The sequence below is a fragment of the Cyanistes caeruleus genome, chromosome 2 (assembly GCF_971803275.1).
Source record: "Cyanistes caeruleus chromosome 2, bCyaCae1.hap1.1, whole genome shotgun sequence".
Classification (NCBI taxonomy): Eukaryota; Metazoa; Chordata; class Aves; order Passeriformes; family Paridae; genus Cyanistes; species Cyanistes caeruleus.
Genome location: NC_141702.1, coordinates 91,721,264 through 91,746,348, shown reverse-complemented (window position 1 = coordinate 91,746,348; position 25,085 = coordinate 91,721,264). Strand labels below are relative to the sequence as shown.

The 25,085-nt window shown below is 41.2% G+C and overlaps 2 protein-coding genes across 5 annotated transcripts in view; one reads left to right on the top strand and one right to left on the bottom strand.

Annotated features, from left to right (window-relative positions):
• Window positions 1-466: 466 nt before the first annotated feature.
• On the top strand, window positions 467-6,605 carry MRPL33 (mitochondrial ribosomal protein L33). 4 transcript variants are annotated; one of them, XM_086870052.1, is made up of 5 exons: window positions 520-553; window positions 1,454-1,472; window positions 3,370-3,500; window positions 4,056-4,162; window positions 6,290-6,605. In XM_086870052.1, the coding sequence occupies exons 3-5, from the start codon at window positions 3,373-3,375 to the stop codon at window positions 6,337-6,339; spliced, it is 285 nt and encodes a 94-aa protein (XP_086726178.1). In that variant the 5' UTR covers window positions 520-553; window positions 1,454-1,472; window positions 3,370-3,372; the 3' UTR covers window positions 6,340-6,605. The 4 variants fall into 4 exon arrangements, with proteins under 4 accessions (XP_086726188.1, XP_086726170.1, XP_086726178.1 ...); XM_086870073.1 differs by lacking the exons at window positions 520-553; window positions 3,370-3,500 and adding exons at window positions 556-602; window positions 1,132-1,285; XM_086870062.1 differs by lacking the exon at window positions 3,370-3,500 and having other exon boundaries at window positions 467-553.
• RBKS (ribokinase) overlaps window positions 6,529-25,085 on the bottom strand; it is a 70,582-nt gene continuing 52,025 nt past the window's right edge. Inside the window, exon 8 of the mRNA XM_086870036.1 lies at window positions 6,529-7,754. Within this exon, the coding sequence (XP_086726162.1) occupies window positions 7,581-7,754 (174 nt within the window). The 3' untranslated portion in view covers window positions 6,529-7,580. The remainder of the gene's footprint in view (window positions 7,755-25,085) is intronic.

The following is a 25,085-nucleotide window of genomic DNA, read 5'->3' as shown; positions in this document are numbered from 1 at the left end:
CTCACTGTAAAGAAATTCTTCCTCATGTTGGAATAGAACTTCTTTTGTTTTAGTTCATGACCACCGTACCTTGTCCTGTTGCTGGGCACCATCCTCTTTGGCACCTGGCTTTGAGATATTTATATGCACTAGTGAGATCCCCTCTCACTTTTCTCTATTCTAGATTAAATAGGCCCAGCTCCCACAGCCTTTATTCATAAGAGAGATGCTCCAGTCCCTTAATAATCTGTTTTCCTCCACTAGGTACTGTCCAACGGCTCCGTGTCTCTCTTGTACTAAGGAGCCCAGAACTGGACACCGCACTCCATATGTGGCCTCAGGAGGGGCAGGACCTGCTGGCCACAGGCTGTACTGGATGCAGCCTAGGATACCACTGGCGCTCCTGGCCGCAAGAAGGGCATCCGCGAGAGCACGCGGGCGTGGGAGAGCCGCCGGCACCGCCCCCGGGCGGTGCGGCCCTGCCGGCCCGGCCCCGCGCCCCGGACGCGGTTGTGGCGGCGGAAGGGGCGGGGCGGCTGCGGGCCCGGCGCGATGTTCCTGACGGCGGCGGCTCGTGAGTGGCGCGGGCGTGGCGGGACCGGGAGGCTGAGGGCGCTGTGGGGGTGGGTGCGCGCGGCGGCGGCGGCGGCGGCGGCGGCGGTGGTGGTGTCGGTGTCTGTGTCGCCGCCACCGCCACCGCCACCATCTTCCCGGTCATTCTCCGCCTTCGGCCGCGGGGCCTCCCGGCGTACCCCGGAGGAAGCATAGGGTGACCTAAGCAAGACTTACACAGACAAAATATAGATGAGATTGTTTGGTTTTGTTTTGGGGTTTTTTTTCCATTTTAATGGGGGTTTGAATTTGTGCTCCAGATTTATGATTACTTTAGATTCAGTGAGGTGACAGAAAAAATAATTCAGCCTGTTTCACGTTATGCTGTGGGTTAGATCAGCGAACCCAAAACCAGGCTCATGGGAAGGTCGGGTTTAGCTGACAAGAGCTCCCTGCTCTGCACCTGTGGCCGTACAAACCCTTGTGTTGGCACCATAGCAGGAACTGAAGCCGGAGAGAGTGGAAACAAGTCTGGGAGACTGGGACTGCAGTTTCCACCACCAGTGTTCCTCACATCTGTCTTAACTTCACATTAACCAGAGAATTCATACTTGGTGCTGAAGCTGAAAACTTATTGAGAACATCTGGAGGATGCAGCAAGTGCAGCGTGTCATGCTGGGCACTGCATTTGCACAGACACTTATGAAGGTGACATGATAGCAGAAATAGCAGGGAACTGACAGCACGTGGAAGAGTGAGTGGTGCTTTATCATGACAGCAAATTTCTTTGCACTATCCCTCTGGGGCTTTAGCAAAGTCAGGCCATGGAAAATACTTATTCTTTATATGTTGCATATAAAGGAAACAAGATGGTAACTTTTTCTTCTGTTTTTCTCTTCTTCATGCTGCAAAAAAACAACAGTGGCCAAGAGCAAATCTAAGTAAGTGATGGTTTTCCTCACCAGTTTTTGATTACTGGTATGTTGTATCTTTGCAAAATGTTAAGCTTCTCTAGATTTTTTTAATATACCTGAGAGAATTGCAGTCCTTGAGTCTAGCTGCTTCCTCTCAGCCATTCTGTACGTGTGTCTTCTCACAGGTAAGTACAGAATGGTGTGAAACTCTCCCATGGGTTCTAAACTTTCAGCAAAAGCAGGTTTTGTCCTATGGGCTGTCTCACTGAGTTTAGCAGTAATCTCCAATGTGCCCTGCGCAGGGGGAAGCACACCTCTGTGCTCTGTGATTGAAGAGAGGCTGTAAATTACCCAGGTGTTTTTCCTGTTGTTCACCTGTCATACTTTTTCAGCTGAGGAGAGTAAATTAAGGTACAGCGTGGGTCTTTGTCTTCTGTGGTGTGGACATTAGGCAGGTGCCGTGAAGCTCTCCCATAGCCAGAGTGCAGAACACTTCCTAGGCTTAGCATATTCCTGAGTTTATATGTGAGGAATGGACAAGGTCCAGTCAGTGCTCTGGGCATCTTAGTTTGCTGTGTAATCCAGCTCAGCAGAGATGTTAGTGGGCTCTGGAAGAAAATTAATCACAGTCCTCTGACCTGTAAAGAAAGCTGATAATGTTTTAACGGTTGGAAAGGAAGGGATATGTACTTTGAGCACACCAGTAATCTTACAATGTGGGCACAAGGAAACAAGATCATGTGGAGAAACTGACTTGGATCCAAAATGCTGTTTGTAAGAAAATTAGCCAGAGAAATCCAAGAGGCTAAACTGGTACATTTATGTGAACACATTCCTGTCTTCCCATTCCCAGAAGTTGCATTCTGTGTAAGTGTATTATACTTGGTACCACACAGGCCTGGGATTTATGGCCTTTGGTACATTTTCTTTATTTTTGTATTTTTAAGAATCTGTCCCCAGCAGGAGCCAGTACCAACCACTTGCCACATTTGAGCAGATTCTTCTGTTACAGAATTTCTGCACAATTGTCAGGCTTTTAAATTGAGAAGCCACTTCCCAAGTATGTGCCTGACAGTTTGACATCTCATTGTTCTACTGTTATCTGTTTATAAAAACAAACATAGCAAACCAAGAGGTTTCTGCAAGATGAAAAAGTAGCTTTAAAATGGTGTTACTAATGTTACTGTAGGGATTTCTGTTACACACCCCCTTTTATTTTTTATCCCAATGTTTGTTTCTGTTTTTTTACAGTCCCATATGCACTCCAGGAATATGTTCTTATATTATTTATCATTCTCCACTCCCCTTGAATTTCTTCCTGTGCCCTGACAGCTTTCTAGTGTTGTTTTCTGCCTCTGCTCCTTCAGTTACAGTTCTTCACAGGGGACTAATTTTTTTAGCAAATTTGGAATGGGCTTGGCCTCAAATGTGTGGTGCACAAGAATTTCAAGGCCTGGTTACATTGATGACACTGATTCCGCCAGAAAGGGGAAACTGCAGAGAGGCTTTGAGGAAGTGAGATATAGGGAAAGGAATCTTTGTGGTTACTGAAGTTCCACAGGACACCTGCAGTAGTGTACAGGAGAGGACAACAACCAGGGCTAATCCCAATAATATACTTGGTCAATTGTCTGTCTTCAGGAATCCAGTGTCTTTCTCTTTATTTTGAATTCAATAGTAAATGAGATTGCAAAGCTGAAAAGGAAGAGCTTAAGGAAGTACACTGGTCAGAGCTGTACAAGTGAGGAAGAACAAGTTAATTTTGACAGACCATTTTGTGTTAGAAACAGGAAAATACAGGAAAATGGAAAGTGAACTGAATGCCCACATGCAGAGATGTATCCATGTCTTCATTGAAATGGAAGAGAAAGATGTAATTTACAGGCTGGTTAAAGGGCTTTTTTTTTTTCTTTTGATTCTAAAGAAGATGCCCTCTGGAAAGTTGCTTGGATTTTGGCGTTTCCCAGACTGGGGGTGTAGAGCAGCTTCCTTGGTCTCCTGCTTCATGGACATCGCAATTGCTGCCAACCTGCCCTGCAAACTGAGAGCCCTCCAGTAGGGAAGGGGGTTCTCATGGCTGGATTAGTATCAAGCTCTGTATCTCTAGCAGGGTGGATGCTGCCAGGGGGTTTTGCTTCTCCTTTTTCATGCCTCTTGTGCCAGCCTATCTGTTTAGCTTCCTCTCTGCATGAGGAAGTGATAGTCTGTGATACAGTGTTATCTACAGCCTGAACATCTTTAACGATTATCATCCTTCCTCTCTTGCCCTTAGCTTTTAAGCCATGCTGATTTTCCTAATTTCTTTTTTTCTCTCCTGTTTTATTCCTCCTGCCTCACTGTTTTTTGGAGGAACTACTCGCTAGGCTTGTATCCTGTTGAGGAATTATTTACTTAAACTTGATGCTGAAGCTTATGGTTTGGCATTTGTGTTAAAAGTTAAGCATACATAGTTTTGATACTCCCATCCCTGACATTGGAATGAAGTGTCTTATGTGATTGTGCCAAACTGAGTGTGCTGAAAGCTTTTCCATTGGCCCATACCCTGGCAGATGTGGTGGGCCATCACTGAGTGCCTGTGCACTGACACAGAGACATCCCTTGTGACTTTAGATACATTCTGGTGAGGATGAAGAGCGCTGCGGAGACAGGCTACTGCTTCAACATCAGGAGACTCCGACTGCAAGAAAAGCTGGTCTTACTGAGATATGATCCCATTGGTAAGAGCTCAGGGAAGAAGTCAGCATGCTTTGTGTGAACTTCTCTGCCTCTGTGGGGGAAAAGATGAATGCAACAAGATTTTTACCATCTAAGCAGAATATGTCATAACATTATTCATACTCAAATGATTGTACGGTTGCTGTTCTTCATGACATTCCAGTGGGAAGTAAATGTTACCCTCATTTTACAGATTGTGGCAGTGAAACAAAGTAATGACTTGCCTGACACATCAGAGACTTTGATGACAGCCATGCCACATGTCACTGGCGAAGTCAAGTGACACAGGAGTTCTTTCATTCTGTTTCTTTGTGTGGTTTGCCAGACTGTGCTACTTCCAACAGGCAGGCACAAAGTATGCATCAAAAGAAGTGTTCTGTTAAGCTGCCATGGGAGCTCTAGACCAGAAATTTTAACCACCTCTTACAAAATGGACTTTTTCTTTTAAAGAAATAGGCACAAATTCTTCCTGTTCCACAAATGATATCACTCTCCAGATGGCAATTAGTGGATTCTTTTCTTTTCCCCTGGTCCTTGCAGATTTTCTCAGTTTAAGAATCTGATTTGTTGGACAGGTTATAGCATCTGCCAAACTGCCTTTTGCTCACCAAGCTTTTTGAAAGGTGATTAAAGGTTCAACTTTCTCTAAGCATTAAAAAGCTGAATTTAATGTTAAAAAGTTTAATCTGGGTAAACTTGGAATTTAAGCCAAACGATATTAGAAATAACACAGTGTAGCTAATGCAAAAAAGGCTTATTTAAAGTTATAAAATACAAGAAATTTATTAAGCAGCTCTAAGTAGGTAATGCATGGTCAGTAGTTACATGATTTAAGCTTAATTTTTCTTAAAATATTATGTTCTTCTTAGAGGACTACCTTTTCATTCTCAGAGCTAACAGTACAGGAGCTTTGAGAGGTGAGAGAAACCACCAGGGAAGCAATATGCTGTTATCAAAGGTGACAGAGGTTGTGGCTTTTCTTTTGAATTCCACACAGAAGGGGAATCGTAGATCTCTGGGATTATATTCTTGAATAAGAAAAATAAATCATTGCATTGAAACATTGTGCAGAGTGATCCTCCAGAAGCTTTGCAACTTTTAGGGGAAGTGAAGAAAGAGAACTCAGATAGAACATGTAGTAGGTTGCTGAAGAAAGCTTTGATCTTTGTAGCCTGTAGTAGAACACAAGTGAGAAATTGATGTGAGAAAGTGTTGCATGTGTGAAGGGAAGTAAATCTGAGTCTAGATAAATCACATCAGGAATATGTTAGGAAGCATTTTCACTTGGCATGTGTTTTCACCTTATGTTTTGTACTTCTCAGAAAGCTAGGATGTCCACAGAATGAAGCTTTTTAATGAAGTAGTGGCAGGATTGCCCAAGTTTCACTACCTCCTAGCTGCAGCAACAGAATCTGTACTATCTGAAGTATCTTTTAAAACAAAACTTTTTTGTGGAAGAAGAGATTTTGTTGTGTGGATTGCTCTTGCCTAGCTTTCAAAGGAATTCGTATGAGACTAACCAAACAGTGTTGATTTTCAGATGGCATTGTAAAGCTTTGCTTAGATTTATTTTGTAATTTCTTGTTTTTATTAATGTATTGACTATGCTTAACCTGCCCCTGCAGGGTTTTTTTTGGAACCACCTGCATCAGGCATTGTGGTCACAACCAGTTTGTGCCTCATTGAGAGTTCCACGGGACAACTGGTTAACTTCTCGGTCAGTGTGTGAGGCCAACTGGATCCAACGCATCATCCATAGTTGCTTGGGCTCTGGAGTTGAAGAGTAGTAGAAAGCTGAAAGAACCTATTTTTGTCCCTACATTGAAAAACTGTGACTCAGAATAGTCACACAGAACAGCTGTTAAGTGTTTTCAGTCACTTGCATCCTGATACTTATTCTCACAGAGGTAAAGTGGACATCTTAGGAACTAAAAATTACATGTGGTAAAGTGAAAGCACCACTGAACTCCTTCAAGAGTTGGTTAACAACAGTGCTCTGCCACTCAGTTGCTCCACATTCATTTAAGCAGTGAAGGCAGCCGGGAGAAAGGAACGTGGGCTGGTTGAATTGAATTTTAACACTTCAGTCTTCTTAACGGATTCTTTTTTCTCTTTTTTTTTCACTGTAGCAAAACAGCGTGTCCTCTTCACAGAGAAGAGAAAAATCCGTTCTGTGTGAGCAATGTCTAAACTTGATTTATACATGAGAAGAGGATGGTCTGGTGGGATGATGGGGTGAATACTGATTCAGAAATCCAGAACACAGGCTGAAAAGAGAGGAAATGAACTGGGATCACCGTCTCCTGTGACTTGAAGGCCATTGTGAATAAAACAATGTAGAGAGAAAAAAATTCTTAATGTCTGGACATAGATCATCACAGTAACATTTATTTATCTTTTGAGTTATTTTTACAGTGCTCAATTAAAAAAAAATTAAATAACAAATCCCATTGTCTATGTTTTCTATTGTGAATGAGGCTGTAATCTTCAAAGGAACTATTGTTTTATAAAGCAATAAAAATTAACATTTTCCACAGCAGGAATTCAATAGCAGGATTGCAAGTTTTTCTAACCTACCAGCCACAGATGCGACAGTAGTGACCACCAGTTGGTGTCATTACTTGGGAGGGGTAATGTTGCACCAGCTGAGGAAAAGAAGGAATGGGGAACCTAGATGAGTTTTTGATAAGCTATTACTATGGTTAAAGGCCTGTATTATTTTCAGGCAGGTTAGTAGGATGGTTTTTTCATTCTTGGGTTTTTGTCAAACATGAAGAAAACAGACAATGTAGTTCTCTCGTGTTCTTGTAAGATTTTTTCCCTTAATTAGCCTGCCTGTGTTTATAGCAATGTGGCTAGAAGCATTTTTTCAAAGTCTACCTCAGTAGCAGTCCTGTCCTATTTGGAGTTGGAGGGACCTTCCTGAGTGTAGGGAAGCACTAAGTGCAGAGCACTCCTGTGGCACATGGGCACCTGCAGGCCCAGGCTCGATACAGGGGACTTTGTTGTGAGCCAAACACTAGCCCTGGTGTTTGAGCACTGCAGTTGCAGTCTCAAAGCTAATGCTGTGCTTCATGTGCTGCCACTTCACATCAGAAGTTCCGATACTATCAAGTAAAAATACTGTCTGGAGCCAAATATCCTCCAGGTGTTTTACTGTAAACTTAATGTAATTCAGTAGAGCACACTGTGGGACAGGCACAGAATTGTGTGGGGCCAGAGAGACCTGCTGTGCTGTGTTTGAAAGAGACCCACCACCCCCATCCCATCTGCTGTAGAACAGCAACACACAGGATTCCTGAAATAAGAAGCAAAGAGACTCCTGGCCTTTCTAAGTCAACAGAGGAGAACCTCAGTGCAGTCAGGAGAATAATGCTGTCTGGTATGAGATAAAATCAGTACAGCAAGCTAGATAATCAATTAGAAAAGGTCCTGAGGCAAGTCCTTCCTGTAAGGATATGAAGATTGTGTCCCCAGGGCCTGGATGCTCACTGATGCGACACAGTTAGACTTCCTGATCATTTCCTCCATGGATAACTTGGGATAGTAGGCCAGGTAGAAGGCCAGTGCTCCAACAAAACTGTCTCCAGCGCCCTGGAATAAAATAACAAACAAGCTTAAGTGTATTTGCACGGGGAAACAATTCAGATGCCTTTACCAGAATTACACAAATTGTAGCACTAATTGCAGTGGTCAGGAAATCGTTCAGGGTTGAGTTCAATACACTTTTCTATGCCTAGGAAATGTTTTGTGTCCAGCTGCTGAGTCAAGGTGCACACTATAATATGGCTTAAAGAAAAAGCAAAGCAAGCATGCCACAGTTCAGCAACATGCTGTTTTAAATAGTGCTTTTGAAACTTCCTGTTGTTGGAGTGCCTGATTTTGATTTCTCAACCTGGATGTTTCATTAAAGCTATTTTTCTCTTATTTAACTTCTGTTTTTTATAAAGGTCACTGGTAGAAGGGGCAGATAAAAGGGGAAAAAAACAGGCCATGTGGCTTGTGGTGTCTGTAAATCCCTAGTTGCAGAGGGATATGTTTTGACACTTCCAGAACTTAGCTGTAGTTTATTAAAAAGGTCCAATTGTCATTAAAACCTATCATGGCTATCACATAAATCACTCTCATTCCTGAGGCAAGCTTTGCCACCTGTGCTAAGTTTGACCATGGAGTATGAGGACAGTGACATTGCTCCCAAGCCATACTCTGCCTGCCCTATGGGAGGCATGGATACATCTGTCCCACAGGGGCATCAGCAATACCCCAGCTCGCTCTGACCCCTTTGCCCAGATACTGCTGGTTGTGCTCTGGTCAGCAGGGAGTAACAGCTGTTTGCCTCCCAGGTGCTTTTTAACAATAACTGCTGTTTAGCAATGTTCAATGCTATGAAGTATCCCCAGCAACTGGCAAAATTTAACTTGATTGATGGTTGTGTTTAACTTGATTTGCTTGTTTCAGTCCATTATGTTCTTTCCCCCTCCTCCCCTAAAAGTGGCTTGATTTCTAAGGCCAGACTGATACCAGTTCTTGTTGGTACCATAAAACTGGTCCTAAGGTCCCTTTTTTTAATCATAATTTATACCAGTTAAGGCATTAAACTAGACACACTAGTATTATCTTATTTGATTCCAGACCCGGCATATGGACTACCTCCCCTGAGGGATTTTGCCTCTGTTGTTGTAATAAATAGGCCCCAAGAGTTATGTGACAAGAGCAAAGAGCCTGGAAAAACTTTGTCAAAACAGTTCAGCAAAATTTCTAACGGAAGTTAAGACTAGGAAGTAATATTCCAATTTTGAATACTAGTGTTTCTCAGTCTTAAACTCTTACTTGCCCTGAAATCAGCTGCATGTAATATCATTCTGGCAAAACAATGCCACTTCCACAGAAATTTGTTTCTAATATTGAAAGCAGCTGAGAGGGAAGAGCAGCATGGGCACTGCAAGGGACGGTAACAGGGGTGAGTACAGGATAAGGGCCCTACCCCAGGCCTGGCCTCTCCTTGCCCAGCCCTGCCACAGTAGCTGTTTGTATTGGTGTTTCCAGTCAGAAAACTCCCTGTTTAACTCTTGTTTGGGCTGGAGTTTGAATGCTGTTTTCCATCTGGATACAATGGAGAGCATGGCCTGGCAAATGACAAGTTAATAAGCAAAGTGTTACGCCTGCATGCAGCTGTAGCAGCACCTGTTTCAACAGTTCTGTATTCCTGAACATACCAGGGGCAGGTGAAGGTTTTTATCAATTTCTGTTGTGCCTTTGTCTCCCTTCTGGTTTCCAGAGTGCTCCCACAATGGCAGGAGGAGCAGGAGCAGGTGACTGCTAGTTAAGCATTTCCAGTGTCTTTTGTCTGATGCATAATACCAAAGTCTCCATCCCATCTCAGAGTTCGTAATCTAATCACTGTATGATTAATTATTAAAGCTATTTTGGTGCTGTTGTTACAGACGGGAGTAGGATTTCAGCATGCAGATCTGTTCTGCTGTAGCTTTAGCAGGAAGAACATCTTTTACAGTGATAACTGGGAAATGGAAGTAGCCAAATATTTTAATGAGTAATACTCATAATATCTGGTGTAAAATGACATAAACTGTTACCTGGCAGCAGCATGGAGCAGAATACTGTCTTTCTGTTTTTCTGTTTGATAATTGCTGCACTGTTGGTTATAGGAACAAAAAAAGACTAACCACCTGTCACCCAGGTCTTAGTCTGTGTGCCAGTGAGATGGAGTGTAAGTTCTCCCTGCAATGTTATTGTGGCTCTCTGCTCATGGATGATGCTCTGAGGTTGTGAGATGGCTGGGGATCCCCTTTTAGCATGGCTGAACAATGACAAATGGCTCTGAAAGCAGAAAAGGGAGAGAACAGCAGACTCCCATCCAGAATGGAAAAGGCCCCCTAGCAGTTTTTTGCAAGAGAAAAGATTACAGGGTGATTGGAGAATATACAGAAGGATTTGATGCCAGTCAACTTTTGCTGAAATCCTCACTTCCCATGCATAGACTGAAGCAGTTAGTATCTGCAAAGCCCAGCTATTACAGACCCAAAGGGTATCATAAATTCAGTTGATGGTAAGTGAATGTTTTGTGAGGGGGATGTTTTCAACAGAGGAGCTGCTGCATTGAGAACAGCGTCATGCATCACTGATTATGTAGATACCCTGCTCAGCCTTGCTTCTTGTCTGTGCAGACATGACTGGTCAAATGTGACTAAAAGAGCAATAGTAGAACTGGTTCAGCTGCAAGGTTAACTGCAGTAAGAACTATTTTTGGCTTACAGAAACAGACCTTTCTTCTTCAGTATTGTGGATTAAACTACATTGGGTTTGGTACATTCAGAAAAGGTTGGCACAGAACACTAGAAAGAACAGGCTCAGAGTAAAATCAAGATTACACAAACACTGGAATAGCAAATAGTAGATTTACATTTAGCTGCTTCAAAACCTGCTGTAAGAAAAATAATTCTAATCTACTTCACAAAAGAAATTAATTTGAAAATAACCGGTAAGTTGCATTGAGAGTGTCTGCTGACGAAATATAAATGACAGAGTATGTAATATTTTTCTTTCCTCAACATTCGTTTTCTGGGAATTCTAATACACTGCAGACTTTGAGATAATCCTCATATCCTTGAGTGCCTGGAGACAATTCATTCCATAATTATGAAAGTAAAACATATTTAACCTTTCTGTAAAGCAGGAGATGCTAGTTTGTTTGAAATAAAATAAAGAATTTGGTTTAAAAATTGTCTGATATGGTGTGGCTCATTCTTAAACACAAATGTCATGGTTTTGACTAATTTTTATGGTTTTGAAGACCTATTTATATTCTGTGCCACTAGTCTGTAAGGTCCTTGTTTTCCTGTGTGTCTGGAAAAGGGCATTTTTGTTTCTTACAATCCAGCACTGATTGAGATTCTGTGCCCTAGAGAAGAGAAAACCCATGAAAACACTTCTATTTATACCTTAGTTTTTGTTAGTCCTGATTTTTCAGAAGCTGCTTCACAACTTTAGTATAACTATTTTTATATGATGCTGCCCTGAGAAGCTTTTTAAGGAAAGTGCTTTGTAAGTGGAAACGATATTGTTCAACAGCCTTTCCAGCATGTAAAGCCTTTTTCAATCCATCATGCACAGACTGCTAGGATATTTCATTTATACAGTAAGATAATTTGCTCACCAAAACAATTTGGAGGCCAAGAGGCCAAAAGCTACAGTTCACAAAGTGGCAGCAGTTGCACCACCTTGTTACAGGGCAATCTTCTGCTCAGCCTTTTCCCTCCTAGCCTGTCCTCCCAAGCAAGAGCAAGAGCAAGAGCAAGAGCAAGAGCAAGAGCAAGAGCAAGAGCAAGAGCAAGAGCAAGAGCAAGAGCAAGAGCAAGAGCAAGAGCAAGAGCAACAGCAACAGCAACAGCAACAGCAACAGCAACCATAGAAGAACATGAGATGGCTCTGGCTCCTGAAACCTGACGTTCTTAGTGAACCTCAGAAAACTTTTCTCAGGTGATTTTTAAGAAGTTACAGTCCTTGTCCAGTCTGGGTATTAACATGGATTTATTCCATTAAATATATTGTAAGAGCATGTTACCAAGGCCCAAAGAAACACAAAGAAGAGGATGCTGTACAGCAGTACAAGAGAAATGTTTTGCCTGTAATGATGAATTCTTCATATAGTGAATAAATCAAAACATCCATCCAAAAGCTGTCAAAAACTGCCTCATGATGTAGAACCAATAACATTGCTCACAATGATGCTTACAGCTGCCAAGGAGCTTTCAGAAGTGCACAAATGAACAAAGCCTGAGGATTACACTGATTTATTGCAGTCTACATCCATGGCAATGCAGAGATGCCCAACTCTGTCGAAGGAATTTGACCTTGGAGAATTCCTGTTGTATTTATAGCACTCCACAACTCTGTGATACTGGATTATGCTAAGGATTTTATCTCATTGTCACATCTGCTCAACATTCCTTGCTGTACCTCTGCCTACTGTACCCGAACTGCAAATTAGCCCTATGTAGCACAAAAATAGGGGTCAGCAAAGGCACTCACTATCTATTGCTCACAAGTGGGAACAGCCTATGTCTCCCTAAAAGAATCTCTGGGCTGCACTTTGATGAAAGGTTACTAGTGAAACTGAAGAAACATTTACAACCTTCCGATATATTCAGATAATCTTGTGCCATCATGGTCTATGTCTTATCTAAGGGAAAATTTCGGCTGATATGCCCAGAGAATAAAATATCCTTTGATGACAGTGTGTGGTGGGGTGACCCTAGATGGATACCAGGTGTCCACCAAAGCTACTCTGCCACTCCCCTGTTCAGTTGTACAAGGAAGAGAAAATAGAACCAAAGGCTTGTGGATTGGAATAAGGGCAGGGAGCAATCACCATTACAGGCAAAACAGACCTGACTTAGGGAAATAACACCAATCAGATCAGAGTAAAATAATGAGAAATAAAAACAAATCTTAAAACACCTTCCTGCATCCTCTATTCTTCCCAAGCTTAATTTCACTTCCAATTTCTCTACCTCCTTCTCACATAGCAGTGCAGGATGACAGAGGACGGGGATTGTGGTCACTTCACCCCATGTTCTCTCTGCTGCTCCTTCCACCTCGGGAGAAAGATTCTTCCCACTCTTCCCCTGCTCCTGCATAGGGTCCCTGCCACAGAAGACAATCCTCCATGAAATCCTCCAACATGAGTCCTTTCCACAGACTAGAGTTCTTCACAAACTGCTCCAGAATGGGTCCTTTCCTCATTGTTTAGTCCTTTGGGAACAGGCTGCTCCAGTGTGGGTCCCTCATGGGGTCACAAGTTCTGTCAGCAAATCTGTTACAGCATGGACTACTCTCTCCACAGGTCCTGCCAGGACCCTGCCCCAGCATGGGCTTCCCATGGGTCACAGCCTCCTTTGGGTATTCATCTGCTTCAGCATGGGTCTCCTCTGGGGCTACAGGTGGATCTCTGCATCCCCATGGACCTCCATGGGCTGTAGGGGCACAGCTGCCTCACCACGGTCTGCACCACAGGCTGCAGGGGTATCTCAGCTCTAGAGCCTGAAGCACCTCTTTCCCCTCCTTCCGCACTGACCTTGGTACCTGCACAATTGCTTCTGTCACATATTCTCTCCCACTCTCCAGCTGTTGTACCCTAAAACACAGTACTGTTTTTTCCCCTTCTTAAGGGGTAAAACTACATTATCCCAGAGGTGCTACCACCATCACTGAAGGGCTCAGCCTTGGCCAGTGGTGGGACCCTCTTGAAGCATGGATCTATTGGACATGGGGGAAACTTCCAGCAGCTTTTCAGAGAAGCCATTCTTGTAGTACCCCACTACAAAAACCTTGCCATGAAAAACGCATTCACAGTGGCAGCTTTTGGTTTTTTATGATTTCCTTCTTCCTAAAAGAACCCATGTTTATCCTCTATGTGATGGATAATGATTTATTTCTGAAAATGTTCCTGGCTGTTCGGTCTTTTTTGTTTTGTTTTTTTTCTTCTGCATTTATTTGTCTGTGGAATACTTTTAAAAATTATTTTCTGGGATGTTAATATTTTGCTCCCCACATATTTCCTCATGTTTCACTGGAAAGATATTTTGGTGGTTTAAATCAAGACAATCTTTACATTAAACTAATTCCACTGTCTTGAAACTCTCCTGAAATTAAACTAATTTGACTATCTTCAAACTGTTTCCTAAAATCAAGGCTTAACAAGGGTGATTACTCCCACAGTGTCTGGGGTTGCTAATCCTGTGTGGAAGCATTGCTGTCTTTGTAGGACATCCTGAAGATACTGGTGTGGCTCTGCACAGCTATGCTTATAGGAGACCTATTGCTATAAACCCTTAAAACATTTAATATTTGAAAATTAAAAAGAGATTTCCCACTAACACAGTTATTCCTGTATCTTTGCATGAAAATTTGAGCCACAACAAAGTGGTAGGAAGTCCTTTACTGGAAACTACCAAATTAAGCAACAAAAACCAAATTAACTTGAATAGCAGGGCTTGCATTGCTGGGTCTGTTAGGCTTGCATTGCTGGGTCTGTTAGGCTTTTGGTACTGGCAAGATAGCACTGCAAAGCTACTTGGGTTGAAAATAAACAAGAAGAACTAGGAAAAGCACACTGTACCCCAGAGCTTTAGGGTCTGGATCCCCCAACTCTATTACTGTACTTAATCTGTCCTCTGGTAACTGAGTGTTTCTGCAGTCTTGTCACAAAGAAATAGTAGATGTTACCTTAAGCCAAAGGAAAATATATAGAGAGAATCATGGTAGTGATGCTTGTCTCTTCCTTTCTTCTTCCCCTCTGCCTTCCCCACAACCTCCCCCTCCTCCCGCTCCCCAGTGCTGTCTGATGTGGTTTGCACATACCAGGCAAAATCATGGGGAACTTAAGATGCTGCCCCACTGTAGCTCCTTCCTCCCAGCCATATGCAGAATGGCTGAGCTCAGCCAGTGTTTAACAATGGCATGAGGTGTAAGCTAACACATTTTAATTTGCATTCCCTGTAGGTTGACAGTGCACTCTTAATTCCAGTGATTCAGACTGCAGTTTCATAATAGGCTTAAGCCAATCCTTGGTTATGCTACTGCTGAAAGGCTCCGTCCCCACTCATGTTTTTATCCTTGTCTCATGTTCCCACACCCTCCCCTACACGAGATTTAGCACTTTCATGGCCAAGCAGTGAGGCAGATCAGTTATCTGATCCTTCTGATGTCTGGGCCAGCCAACACTGAGCAAGAAACAATAGTTTCTGCCCAGATCAGCAAGTTGCTGTATTACCACATGATAGCTAGTCCACAGGACTAGGAGAAAGAGGAGAAACACTCCTTTCAGCATGATCCTGGGTCAGCTTGAGCCAACTGTGAAACCTCACCCTCAGTCAACACCAGGCAATTCATTAACTCAATTGTGTATCCAAGTCTTAATACTCTGGCTCCTTGTTCACACAGGGAAAACTGCCTGTTCCACTCTTCCCCCCCATACCTGTGGGCTTGGACTGGAGGAATGAGGGAATGGTCATGCTTCCTTTCTGTATCTTTACCAGACTCTGTTCTGGGAAGCTGTGGAAAGGAGCAATCCCTGACTTATGTTGCGATGTACTTGGACAGCCATGAACGGGGAGTTTCTTGCTCACTTAGTCAAGTTGAACAAGGCCATCATATCATCTGATCTTTCACATGTCCTGAGAACTTAAAAGGTAACTAAACTACACCCAGTGTAGACTATCAGTTGGGAAAACAAAACCAAAGCATACCACACAATGCTTCACATCAGCCATCAGGAATTTCTACCCACTTCCTGACAGATTTCCTGATGGGTCATTAGCAGTGATTAATCAGCCTGACCGTTAACCCCCTGCATTCCTGAGAGATTAATCTCAATACAAGGCCTCCTGCAAGCAATTTCTTTCCTTTCTGAAACATTCTACTACATTAAGATATACACTGTTTCTAAAAAGATCAGTGACAAGCATTACAGATGCATGAATTCCCCTGAAATGTTTGGTTTGTGGTGAATGTTGGAAATAAAACATAAAACATTCACAACTCTGCAATTTTGAATTTGTGTGTCATCTAAAAGGCACAGATGAAAGTATCAGCTTTACATTTCAATACAGCATCTACTTTAAAGGCAGGTAATAGTGCTCTCATTTCACATGATGTGAAATTAACCCAACTTAAGGTCAAGGATGTTAAGAACACCCACTTTGAGACATCTGTGGGCTGAATCCAAAGCTCCAGATCTTTCATGGGCTAACAGGAGTCACATGAGTTACCCATTCTTTCTCAAGAATTCATCTCTTTCAAAACGAGGCACAGCTTGGGAACCCTAAAACTGAGATATGCAAAATAATAAAGCGGGCTGCCACAGCTCTGCTGGACTCTCAATCAGGATCAGAACAGAGGATCTCCCACCTCACTGTTTACAAGAAAAATACTGCATGGTGTCAGTGAGGTGATGGCTTTCTCTCAGTGCACACTGAAGTCTGGGAAAGATCACAGAAGAACTACATTCTCCTGGATACTAATATTCCAGTATGCTGCTCGGCACTGGGGAACAAAGTTATTCTGTGCAGTAGACTATTAGTCTAACCCCAGAAAGCAAACAAAGTATTCACCCACAGGGAGCACTCCATTTTCTGAATCATTGAAACAATTCAATGTGATGATGCTCATATAAACTCCTTTCAATTCCAGATAGCATTAATGAGAAGTAACAAATTTATTCCTTTCTTACACAATGGAGTACAAGCACTGAACTAGGAGCTCCATATACCATTATGAAAACAATGGATCCATGTTGCTGAACCTGTGAGAATCCTGTCAACCAAACAATGCACCACTACTCTGATTCCTATGCTACCAGAGCAATAGATATTTTGGCATGGAATTTTTCAATTTGGGATATACTTCTGTGTAAATTTTCTCTATAAGATTGAGTTCACTTTTGCCTTCATTGCCTGCTTCTTCCCTGGTTCCACACTTGAGCTTAGATCTGTGACCTCCTTTCATTTGATCTGGAAGTTCATACCCCACACAGAAACTCAGAAACAGCAGAAGAAACCCTCCACACATTTTTTTTTTTTTTCCTCTGCAGTGCACATAAAAAATGTATGACATACAAAATGCAGTACTGGAAAATTCTCATTACACTTCATCTGAACACAAAACTCTCCAGTGGCACTCTTGCAAAGTTACAAACCACAATGTGTCAATAACAGGGAAGCATGCAGACATCACCATTAATACACAGAAGATGGACTTACAGTTGAATGTGCTGTATCCTCCTTTCAGTTGAAAGCACTGTACCCTCCTTCCCCAAAATTTGAACTTGCACAGAATCAAGAGTTGTAGTGGAAGCCTACTGCTAAATATAGAAGCTCCTCAGAAGGTTGATTTGTACTTCTCAAACGGGTTTTTCAAGCCTCAACAACATGCAGCTACTCTCCTACTCTAATTAAAAGCTTCACTTATCTAATTTCCTTGAGCAGTACTTCACTCCTTTCACTATTCATGTCACACTCGTCCCAACAAAGCTCATGCTTATGTGTTAATTCACAAATATAATTTAACAATAAAATGAAACTATAGCCAAAGCTCTGCCCAAAATACATCATGGTATTTTAACAGCACACTGAAAATTCTGGCAGTGGGTTTCCCTTCCAGCTGGGAGACAACTCGCCAAATTGTCACTAACTGTAGTCACCCAGTATCACATATGAGGCTGACAAGGGTTCAGGACCCCATAATCTAACAGTTAAGTAAGAAGAAGGGAATATCTGTACTGGACAATTTTACTAGCCACATGCGTTTTTTTTTCTCTCAGACTGAAAATGCCAAAGCACTCTTACTGATCCCATCTAATCTGATGAGAAGCATTTGGAATGACACAACTGCCATCTCGCCTGGAATTGATCAAAAAACCATTTTTTTTTTTGCACGAAAGCTCCATATGCTCGAGTGCCTCTTTCAAAACCACAGCATCCAGCCTTTGTTGGCTGGCCACTGCTTCTGCCTACCTCTGAGCTACACATCCTGGAAGGGAAAAAAAACCATAAAACTTCAGGAGGTTTTTTTTGTCTGAGCTCTCCCCAGCTTTGTCCCCTTGCCAGCTCCCTGCATTCTTTTTCCAACTGAGTTTGTGTAATCGTTTTGATGACTACTCAAGCTGTATCTCCTCTCTTGAATTTCAGTTAGATGTGACTTACAAGCCAGAAGCTTAACAGTATTGTTCTCTGCTACCCACTCATTCTCTAGTCCTTAACCTGTGGGGGAGGAATGCAGAAAACAGGGTTCCCACACCTCACTCATGGTCTTCAGCAATAGGTGACCACCAAGGCACTGTTTCTGACAGAAAGGCATTCTCTGTGAGATTCCCTGTAAAATACATCTTTCCAAGAAACACACTGCCTGCTTAATAATTTCAGTAACAAAATCACAGACACCAACAATAAGGTCCAAGCTTCTACAGAATTTCCTCACCTCTTCCCTGTATTTCTGTATCCCTTTGTGCTTTGAAACGAATAAAACAAATACACCTTATAGACAGGAGACATAGACTCCTCTGGGCAGCTGACAAACACTGTGACCAGAATGTGGGAATCTGATTTTCTACAGATGACTTTCTCTACAATTGCTGGGTTTATGTCTGTACATCTACCTTTAAACACACAGACACAAAAGAAAACCCTGAGAGAATTGGCAAAATCAGTGCACTTAAATGTAAACTTGCTATTAAAGACATTCCTATAGGCTACTGCTATAAATCACCAAAACTTACAGTTTTAGTTTCCTTCCATTTCCCTAATGAAAGTTGTAAAATATTTTCTTTCTGTGGGACAGGCTACTAAAGATTAACTCCTTTATTCGTGATAAGAAATACAACTTCTGGCATTTTCTGTGGTTATAATTTGCAAAAGCAAGAAGCCTGATTTCCCCATTATTCTCATTTCTCTGTTCTTGCTCTTTTGAAAACCTAATCATGCAGTATCACCAGTCCAACCCAAACCTTTCTGGGTTCTGTAGTGACCAAAATTACTTGGCATTGAAAACTCTGTTGGGGGAAATAATGAAATCTGATATTGTTCAATATTATCATTACTGCAATTGACATTTCTGGGCAACTAGGCAGGCAAGGGACTCCAGAGCCAGGTCTACCTTCCCTCCCACCACAGCCAGAACTGATGTGAAGAAACTGAGAAGAGTAAGTTCTATTCCACAACAGCCAGGAAGATACTTGGTTCTGCAGAGAATAGTTTTAAAGAAGAAAGGGAGGCATCTAACATTTGTTAGCTAACCATGAAGAGGAAAAAAATGATGTGGAATTTGGCCAAGAATATGCTGCACTATTACACAGCAGATTGCATTTGCAACTTCCTACAGCTCTGGCCAGAAAAAGATACTTAGGAAGGTGATGCTCTGGATGTGCCAGAAGTGCCAGCTTCCACTATCTATTTTTAACTACAGGAATTTTATTAGAAAGGATGGCTGCACACAGTTGGTCTTCCTTCCTCTTCATCCTTTCTGCAACTCAGATATCCCAGATGCTCTCTACCATTACAACTGGCATTCCTCATGTGCATGAACTAACAGCCCAGGATTTGCACCCAACGCAGGGTGAGCTACATACCAGGACTGAGCATCCTCTTGGAGGAGACCCTGATCTGGACTCATCATAAAGTCAATAGGAGAGCAAATCAGAAAAGAGATGCAGCATGTTTTGAAGTAATGATTCTGACTTGTGTTGCATTCCATGGTTAGCCCAAGAGAAGCAATAAAAGTAATTTCCTGCTCTGCTCTCAACCTGCATAAATTATACCATTGTTTCATTTACTATAGCATCCCAGAAGTGGGATGGCACAAAGATATTTCTGAACTCAGCCTCTCTAGACCTCATGAGAATGTATTCTCAGGTGCAGATGTTAGATGTGGTATCATTCCCGTGTTCTGGCTCACAGACAAAACACTCAAATTGCTACACATATGCTGCTAGCATCCCTACTTTTCTATGTCCAGAATAACAATCAACTGAGTTAATTTCCAAACTGTAATATCTCTCAGTATGCCAGTAGTGGAGCCAAAGTACTTACTCTCATAGCATATTTCCATAAACTCCGTACAGCTTCTTCAAGGAGCATCTAATGCAAAGCAGCTCTGTATTGCTATGTACTTTCTCCTTTATGTGGATATTTACAATGACGTCCAGTTCTAAAAATGAGACAGCTGATATCCTGACAAAAATTTTCCTCACGTCCTATTTTTTTTTTAAGGTAAGCATAGAGAACAAGTAATGGTTAACCAAAGTAAAAAAAGGTTCACTTGCCACTGACAAGCCAGTGTCTGCATGTTTTGTTCCCTATCTACAAAATGGCAGTCTGAATAGCGCTTTCCCCATGTTGTAAATAATGTAAGGTGCTTAGCAACTTTTTGTATAAGTGTACATGTATATGGAATAAAGCTGTAGGACACAATGGGACACAATGCCATGACTTGTTACTGATCATGTGTAGCAAAACCAAACAACTCTTGGTATCACTAAAGTAGTTTTGCTATGAGTTTTTTGATGCCTGGCACACTACAATCTTAGAAGGGGCCTAAAAACTAAATATTTGCTTTAATCTTCTTTTTATAATATGTCTTCATTAAGTACCCCTTGTAATTTAATGCAATTTGTGGCAAATGCTAATACTGCTTTGGGCCCACTTTTCCCTGTCAGCTGTATCTCTGTTAAATTATGCATTTCCATCTGGAAAGAAACTGTAGAGGACTGTAGGCTCTCTTTTAGAGTCTGGAATGGAAAGGGATTTAATTAGATGCTCTGTGGTTGAGAAAAGGACTAGAGCAAAGCCTGGGTGGTCCATGGAATCTTCCACTGGAAAAAACCTGCAAATTGTTCTGTACAAGCCTGCTTCTGTTTGCTCATTTTGTTTACATTGTTTGTTCTTACAGATTAAAATAGACAGTCACTAAGCAGATAAACAGTGTTTCCTTCCATGACAATGTTGTCTAGAAGTTAAGAAGCAGAATGGGACAATATATGCCGGGTGCTTCATTTTTGACTGCATCACTCTGACTTCCTATACAACTTGGAGCAAACATTTTTAGCCTGTGCTTCAGTGCACCCAGTTGCTAACATTTTGGTTCCAATTTTCCAGTTTGTACAAGGGAGATAATACAGCTTTCTGCTTTCCAAAGGGAAAGAGGAAAGAGGGTGCATCCAGCTCACTCCACATTTTCTCAGTTGACTGCCAATGTAGAGGGATGCCACTCTTGCAATCCCTCTTGTCACTGGATACCTGTATAGCCTTAGGTCACTGACCAAGCCTTAACAAACTGAAGTGTCTTTAGAAGGCCTGAATCAGAAGCAGAAACTCATGAAGAACTAAGCAAGTCCCATCTAGACTTAACTGTGAGTCAACTCACATGCAGTGATTTCAGTCATGTGCCCTTTCACAGTTCAGCTGAACTTCAGAACATAATATATGACGTTTTATTTAGACTTACAGTGCTGATCACTGATTGGAGTGCCTGGGAGATTAACTTATTCCTCATGGTTTTTCTGTTCCAAAATTCAATGGATTCCATATTTGTAAAAGAGGGAATGCAGAAGGCTAAATCAGAAAATGGGCTATGGAACTGAACTTATTTATTAACTATTTGGGTTGCATGTTAAAGAAAGGAAGCTATTACGCTGTAATTTTGTGGGATGTTAATGGGAGCTCTGGGCATAATTACTCTGTGTTGGTGTGTCTGAATAAACTCCACTGATAAATAAGATGTTTGCCCAGTAGTAACTTCTCTTTGCTTCAAAATGAAAGGGAAGATGAGGGAAAAAAAAAAAGAACCAAAAAAGAAAAAAAAAGAAAAAAGAGAAAAAAGAGAATAGAAAAAAAAAGAAAAAGGAAAAGAAAAAGAAAAAGAAGAAGGAAAAAGGAAAAGGAAAAGGTAAAGGTAAAGGAAAAGAAAAAAAGAAAAAGAAAAAGAAAAAGAAAAAGAAAAAGAAAAAGAAAAAGAAAAAGAAAAAGAAAAAGAAAAAGAAAAAGAAAAAGAAAAAGAAAAAGAAAAAGAAAAAGAAAAAGAAAAAGAAAAAGAAAAAGAAAAAGAAAGAAAAAGAAAAAGAAAAAGAAAAAGAAAAAAAGAAAAAGAAAAAGAAAAAGAAAAAGAAAAAGAAAAAGAAAAAGAAGAAAGAAAGAAAAACTATACATTTTTGGGTTAAGGAAAAAAAGAAAAAGGAAAACTGCAAAGGTTTACTCCTTGCTACATCCTTGGGTAGGAAAAAGTTAAACAGCCAACATTTTTCTTTTCTTAGCAAGTTAGAGAACTGTACATCAGTCACATTGTCTGCCAAATGTTTCATTTACTACCAGCTGCATTTTTACTTTGTTGAGAGATAGCTGAAATAAAATTACTGTTCTTTGTGCAAATGGCATGCTAAATAATGTAGGTCTACAAGATTATTAAATAGCAAAGGCATTTGATAATATTAGAGTCAACCACAAGTCCCACTTCTGCTGATGCACAGAATTTTGAGTAATTAGTCATTGCACAGAGTGTTGTATTTATATCCTCTTGAGCCTCAGACGTTAGGCCACAAAGTCAGGAGACAAAGAATTGCTGTTATTAGGAGGACTGTTTCAGATTTATTTATATTCTGAGTCTTTATTTCAGTGTCCACTTCACTCCTCTGTCTCAGGCTTCCTCCAAAGCAGAAGATACAGCTAAGTCAGAGAATTTTAGTGTAAACCATATTTTTACAGACAAGACCTCTCAACTTCAAGCACTTCAAGCACTTCAGTGAGTTTGCAAAGCCCCCAAAGAAGCACAACTGGCCTGAGGTTATATGAAAAGCCTGGGAAAAAGGCCTCCCAGGTTCTGTTCTGATCTCTAACAGACTTCTCAAGGCTTATATGCAACACATTAATAGCAGCTCCAATTTATGGACAGATAAATTTAAATACAAAGAAGACACGTAACTCTTCCAGGGAATTGCACCAAGTCTTTTGCAGAGCCCTGGAACTCTTTATCAGTCCTTTGCTCAAACTGCTAAACCACACTGCCTTCTTTAGACCACAATTGCTGCACAGGCCTGGATACTGTTACATATCTAAAATTATATAGCTATACACTTATATGAGGCTTTATTAAAATAAAGGTTGTATAACATCTTCAGAGTTCAATACAAAGCTGCTCAGTGAGCAATCTACTGTTTAAAGACAGCCTTCATAATTCTCTCCTCCAGTAGAAGATACAGATCTAAAAAATTGTTATAAGAAATCTGAGGGAAACAACAGGATTTGAACACTAAACATCTGATGAGTATTCACATTTTAGCAATGAGCCCTTCTTTTGCAGAACTGACATGAAAAAATAATGGTAACATTTTTGATTATGACAAATAGTATGTATCATACCTCTGAGAATATTGCACAGAAAAGGACTATATAGAATAAATCATATGCTCATGTAAAACTTCAGGCAGAGTATATTAAATGTTGAATTTTATCCTTTCTCCTAAATGACTTTCATGTTTACAAGAATGGCACTTCAACCTGTGAGCTTCTCTGAGCAGGTTGTGCAATCTCTGTATCCAAAATGATACCAGACAGTGAAAATGCTGGTAATACAAGAAATTACATAGTAAATGTAATTGTTTTGCTTAGAAATACTGCAAAGTTAAATATTCTAGATTCTCCATTATATTTAAAAGAGGGACCATTGACTTGCTGCGATTACTAGGGGTACCATTGTGAAAAATTATTCCAAATTTTCATTTAAATATTATGTGCCCAAGTGCTTCCATTTGCCTTTCAAGAAAATACATATATGCTTAAACCAGACATGCAGATGCCTGATCTCCTGGCTGTGAGTGTGCTAATGCAGGACCTTTTGCACACAACAGTGGTATGTGTAAACCTAGAGGTCAACTGATGAAGAGATCTTAAATAGAGCAACTATACTATGCATTTAGAAGACCAGATGAGACAAAAATTGGAAAGTCACCCTAAGTGGTGGAAATATGTGTTCATCATCTTGATCTAAGCTGGGCTATGGAGCAAACTGGAGGTTCTAAAAATTAACTCTAGATGACCTCCTCCCCAAAGTGGGAGCAAGTGCTGTAACCCAGAAATGGGGGGTTAACAGAGGGGCAGCCTCAGCTTACTTAGAGAGACCCTCATTTTCCACTAAGGCCGCTGCATGGGAGAGATTCTGCCAGTGCCAGCTCTCCAATTCGAATCATGGATCCTGGACAGGACACCCCACCTTCAACTGCAAGGAGCAACCACAGACCAAATCCCAGAAACAGCAGACACGTTCCAGCCTGCCATAGCCACTGACCACCAGACTGCCCCACCTCCAGAGACCTGGCATGGTTCTGAAGCCCAGATCCTGAGTAACCTGGAGCTCCAGACAGCCTGAATGTCTCTGTGAAGTCCACCTGCACATACTGAGCCCCAGGCAGGCCTCTGGCAGCACCTCAAGGACTTGACTTGGTTCCTAGCTGTCATTTGAAGTACTCAGCTCCACACTATCCCGTAGTGCTTTTTTTCAAAATGGAAGGGAACTAATCTCACTGCTGGCGAAATTCCAGCTTTGAGTAATTACATTCTTCTGACAAATTTTCTTTGGCAGTTTCAATGGACTATAATTAGTTAATGTAAATAGATGTAAATAGTGCTGTAAATTACACTTTCTGTGATTGTCAGAAGCAGAGGGAAAGAGTGAGAGTGAAGGGGCAAAAAGAACAGAGCTTCATTCTCCAATATGGATGATGTTGTGGAGTTCTATCTCATCAGACCACATATGTCTCTGTCAAGAAGGCTTGTTCAGGGCTACTGCAGCAACAGATGTCAAAATCCAGGATCATCGTGTGGTTCATCACACAGATCATCCCCTTCACCTCAAGTACAATTCTGACATGGTGTTCAGTCATGTCCCATTGCTGTTTGTGAGCAGCTGCCATGCACCACCTCAGCTGTGCTTCTGCTTCAGCAGCAGACAAACTGCTTCACACACGCGCAACTGCAAAATATGTGTATATTATTGTTTTCTGTGAAATGCTTATCAGATTTGTGAATGATTTGTGAAACCTTCTGCTACCAACAGAAGTGTCATATAAATGGAATTATATAATTATCCTTCACAGCTATTTTAATTGAGTTTCATGTACTAGTTTCACCTAGAGTAGAAATAGCTTCTTCCAAAAATAAAGTAAATGCATATATTTAACTTAATATAGTGAAATAAATTTAAAAGCAACTACTTAAAGTAATGAAAATAGAATATAATATATACCTATATTAGAACTTTATTATGTGTCAAATGTCTTGTGTACATCAACTATTTCAAATACAAATTGATATAGCTGTTTGGCTTAATCAGATCTTTCTGCCATATAGAAAATTCAAGGATGAC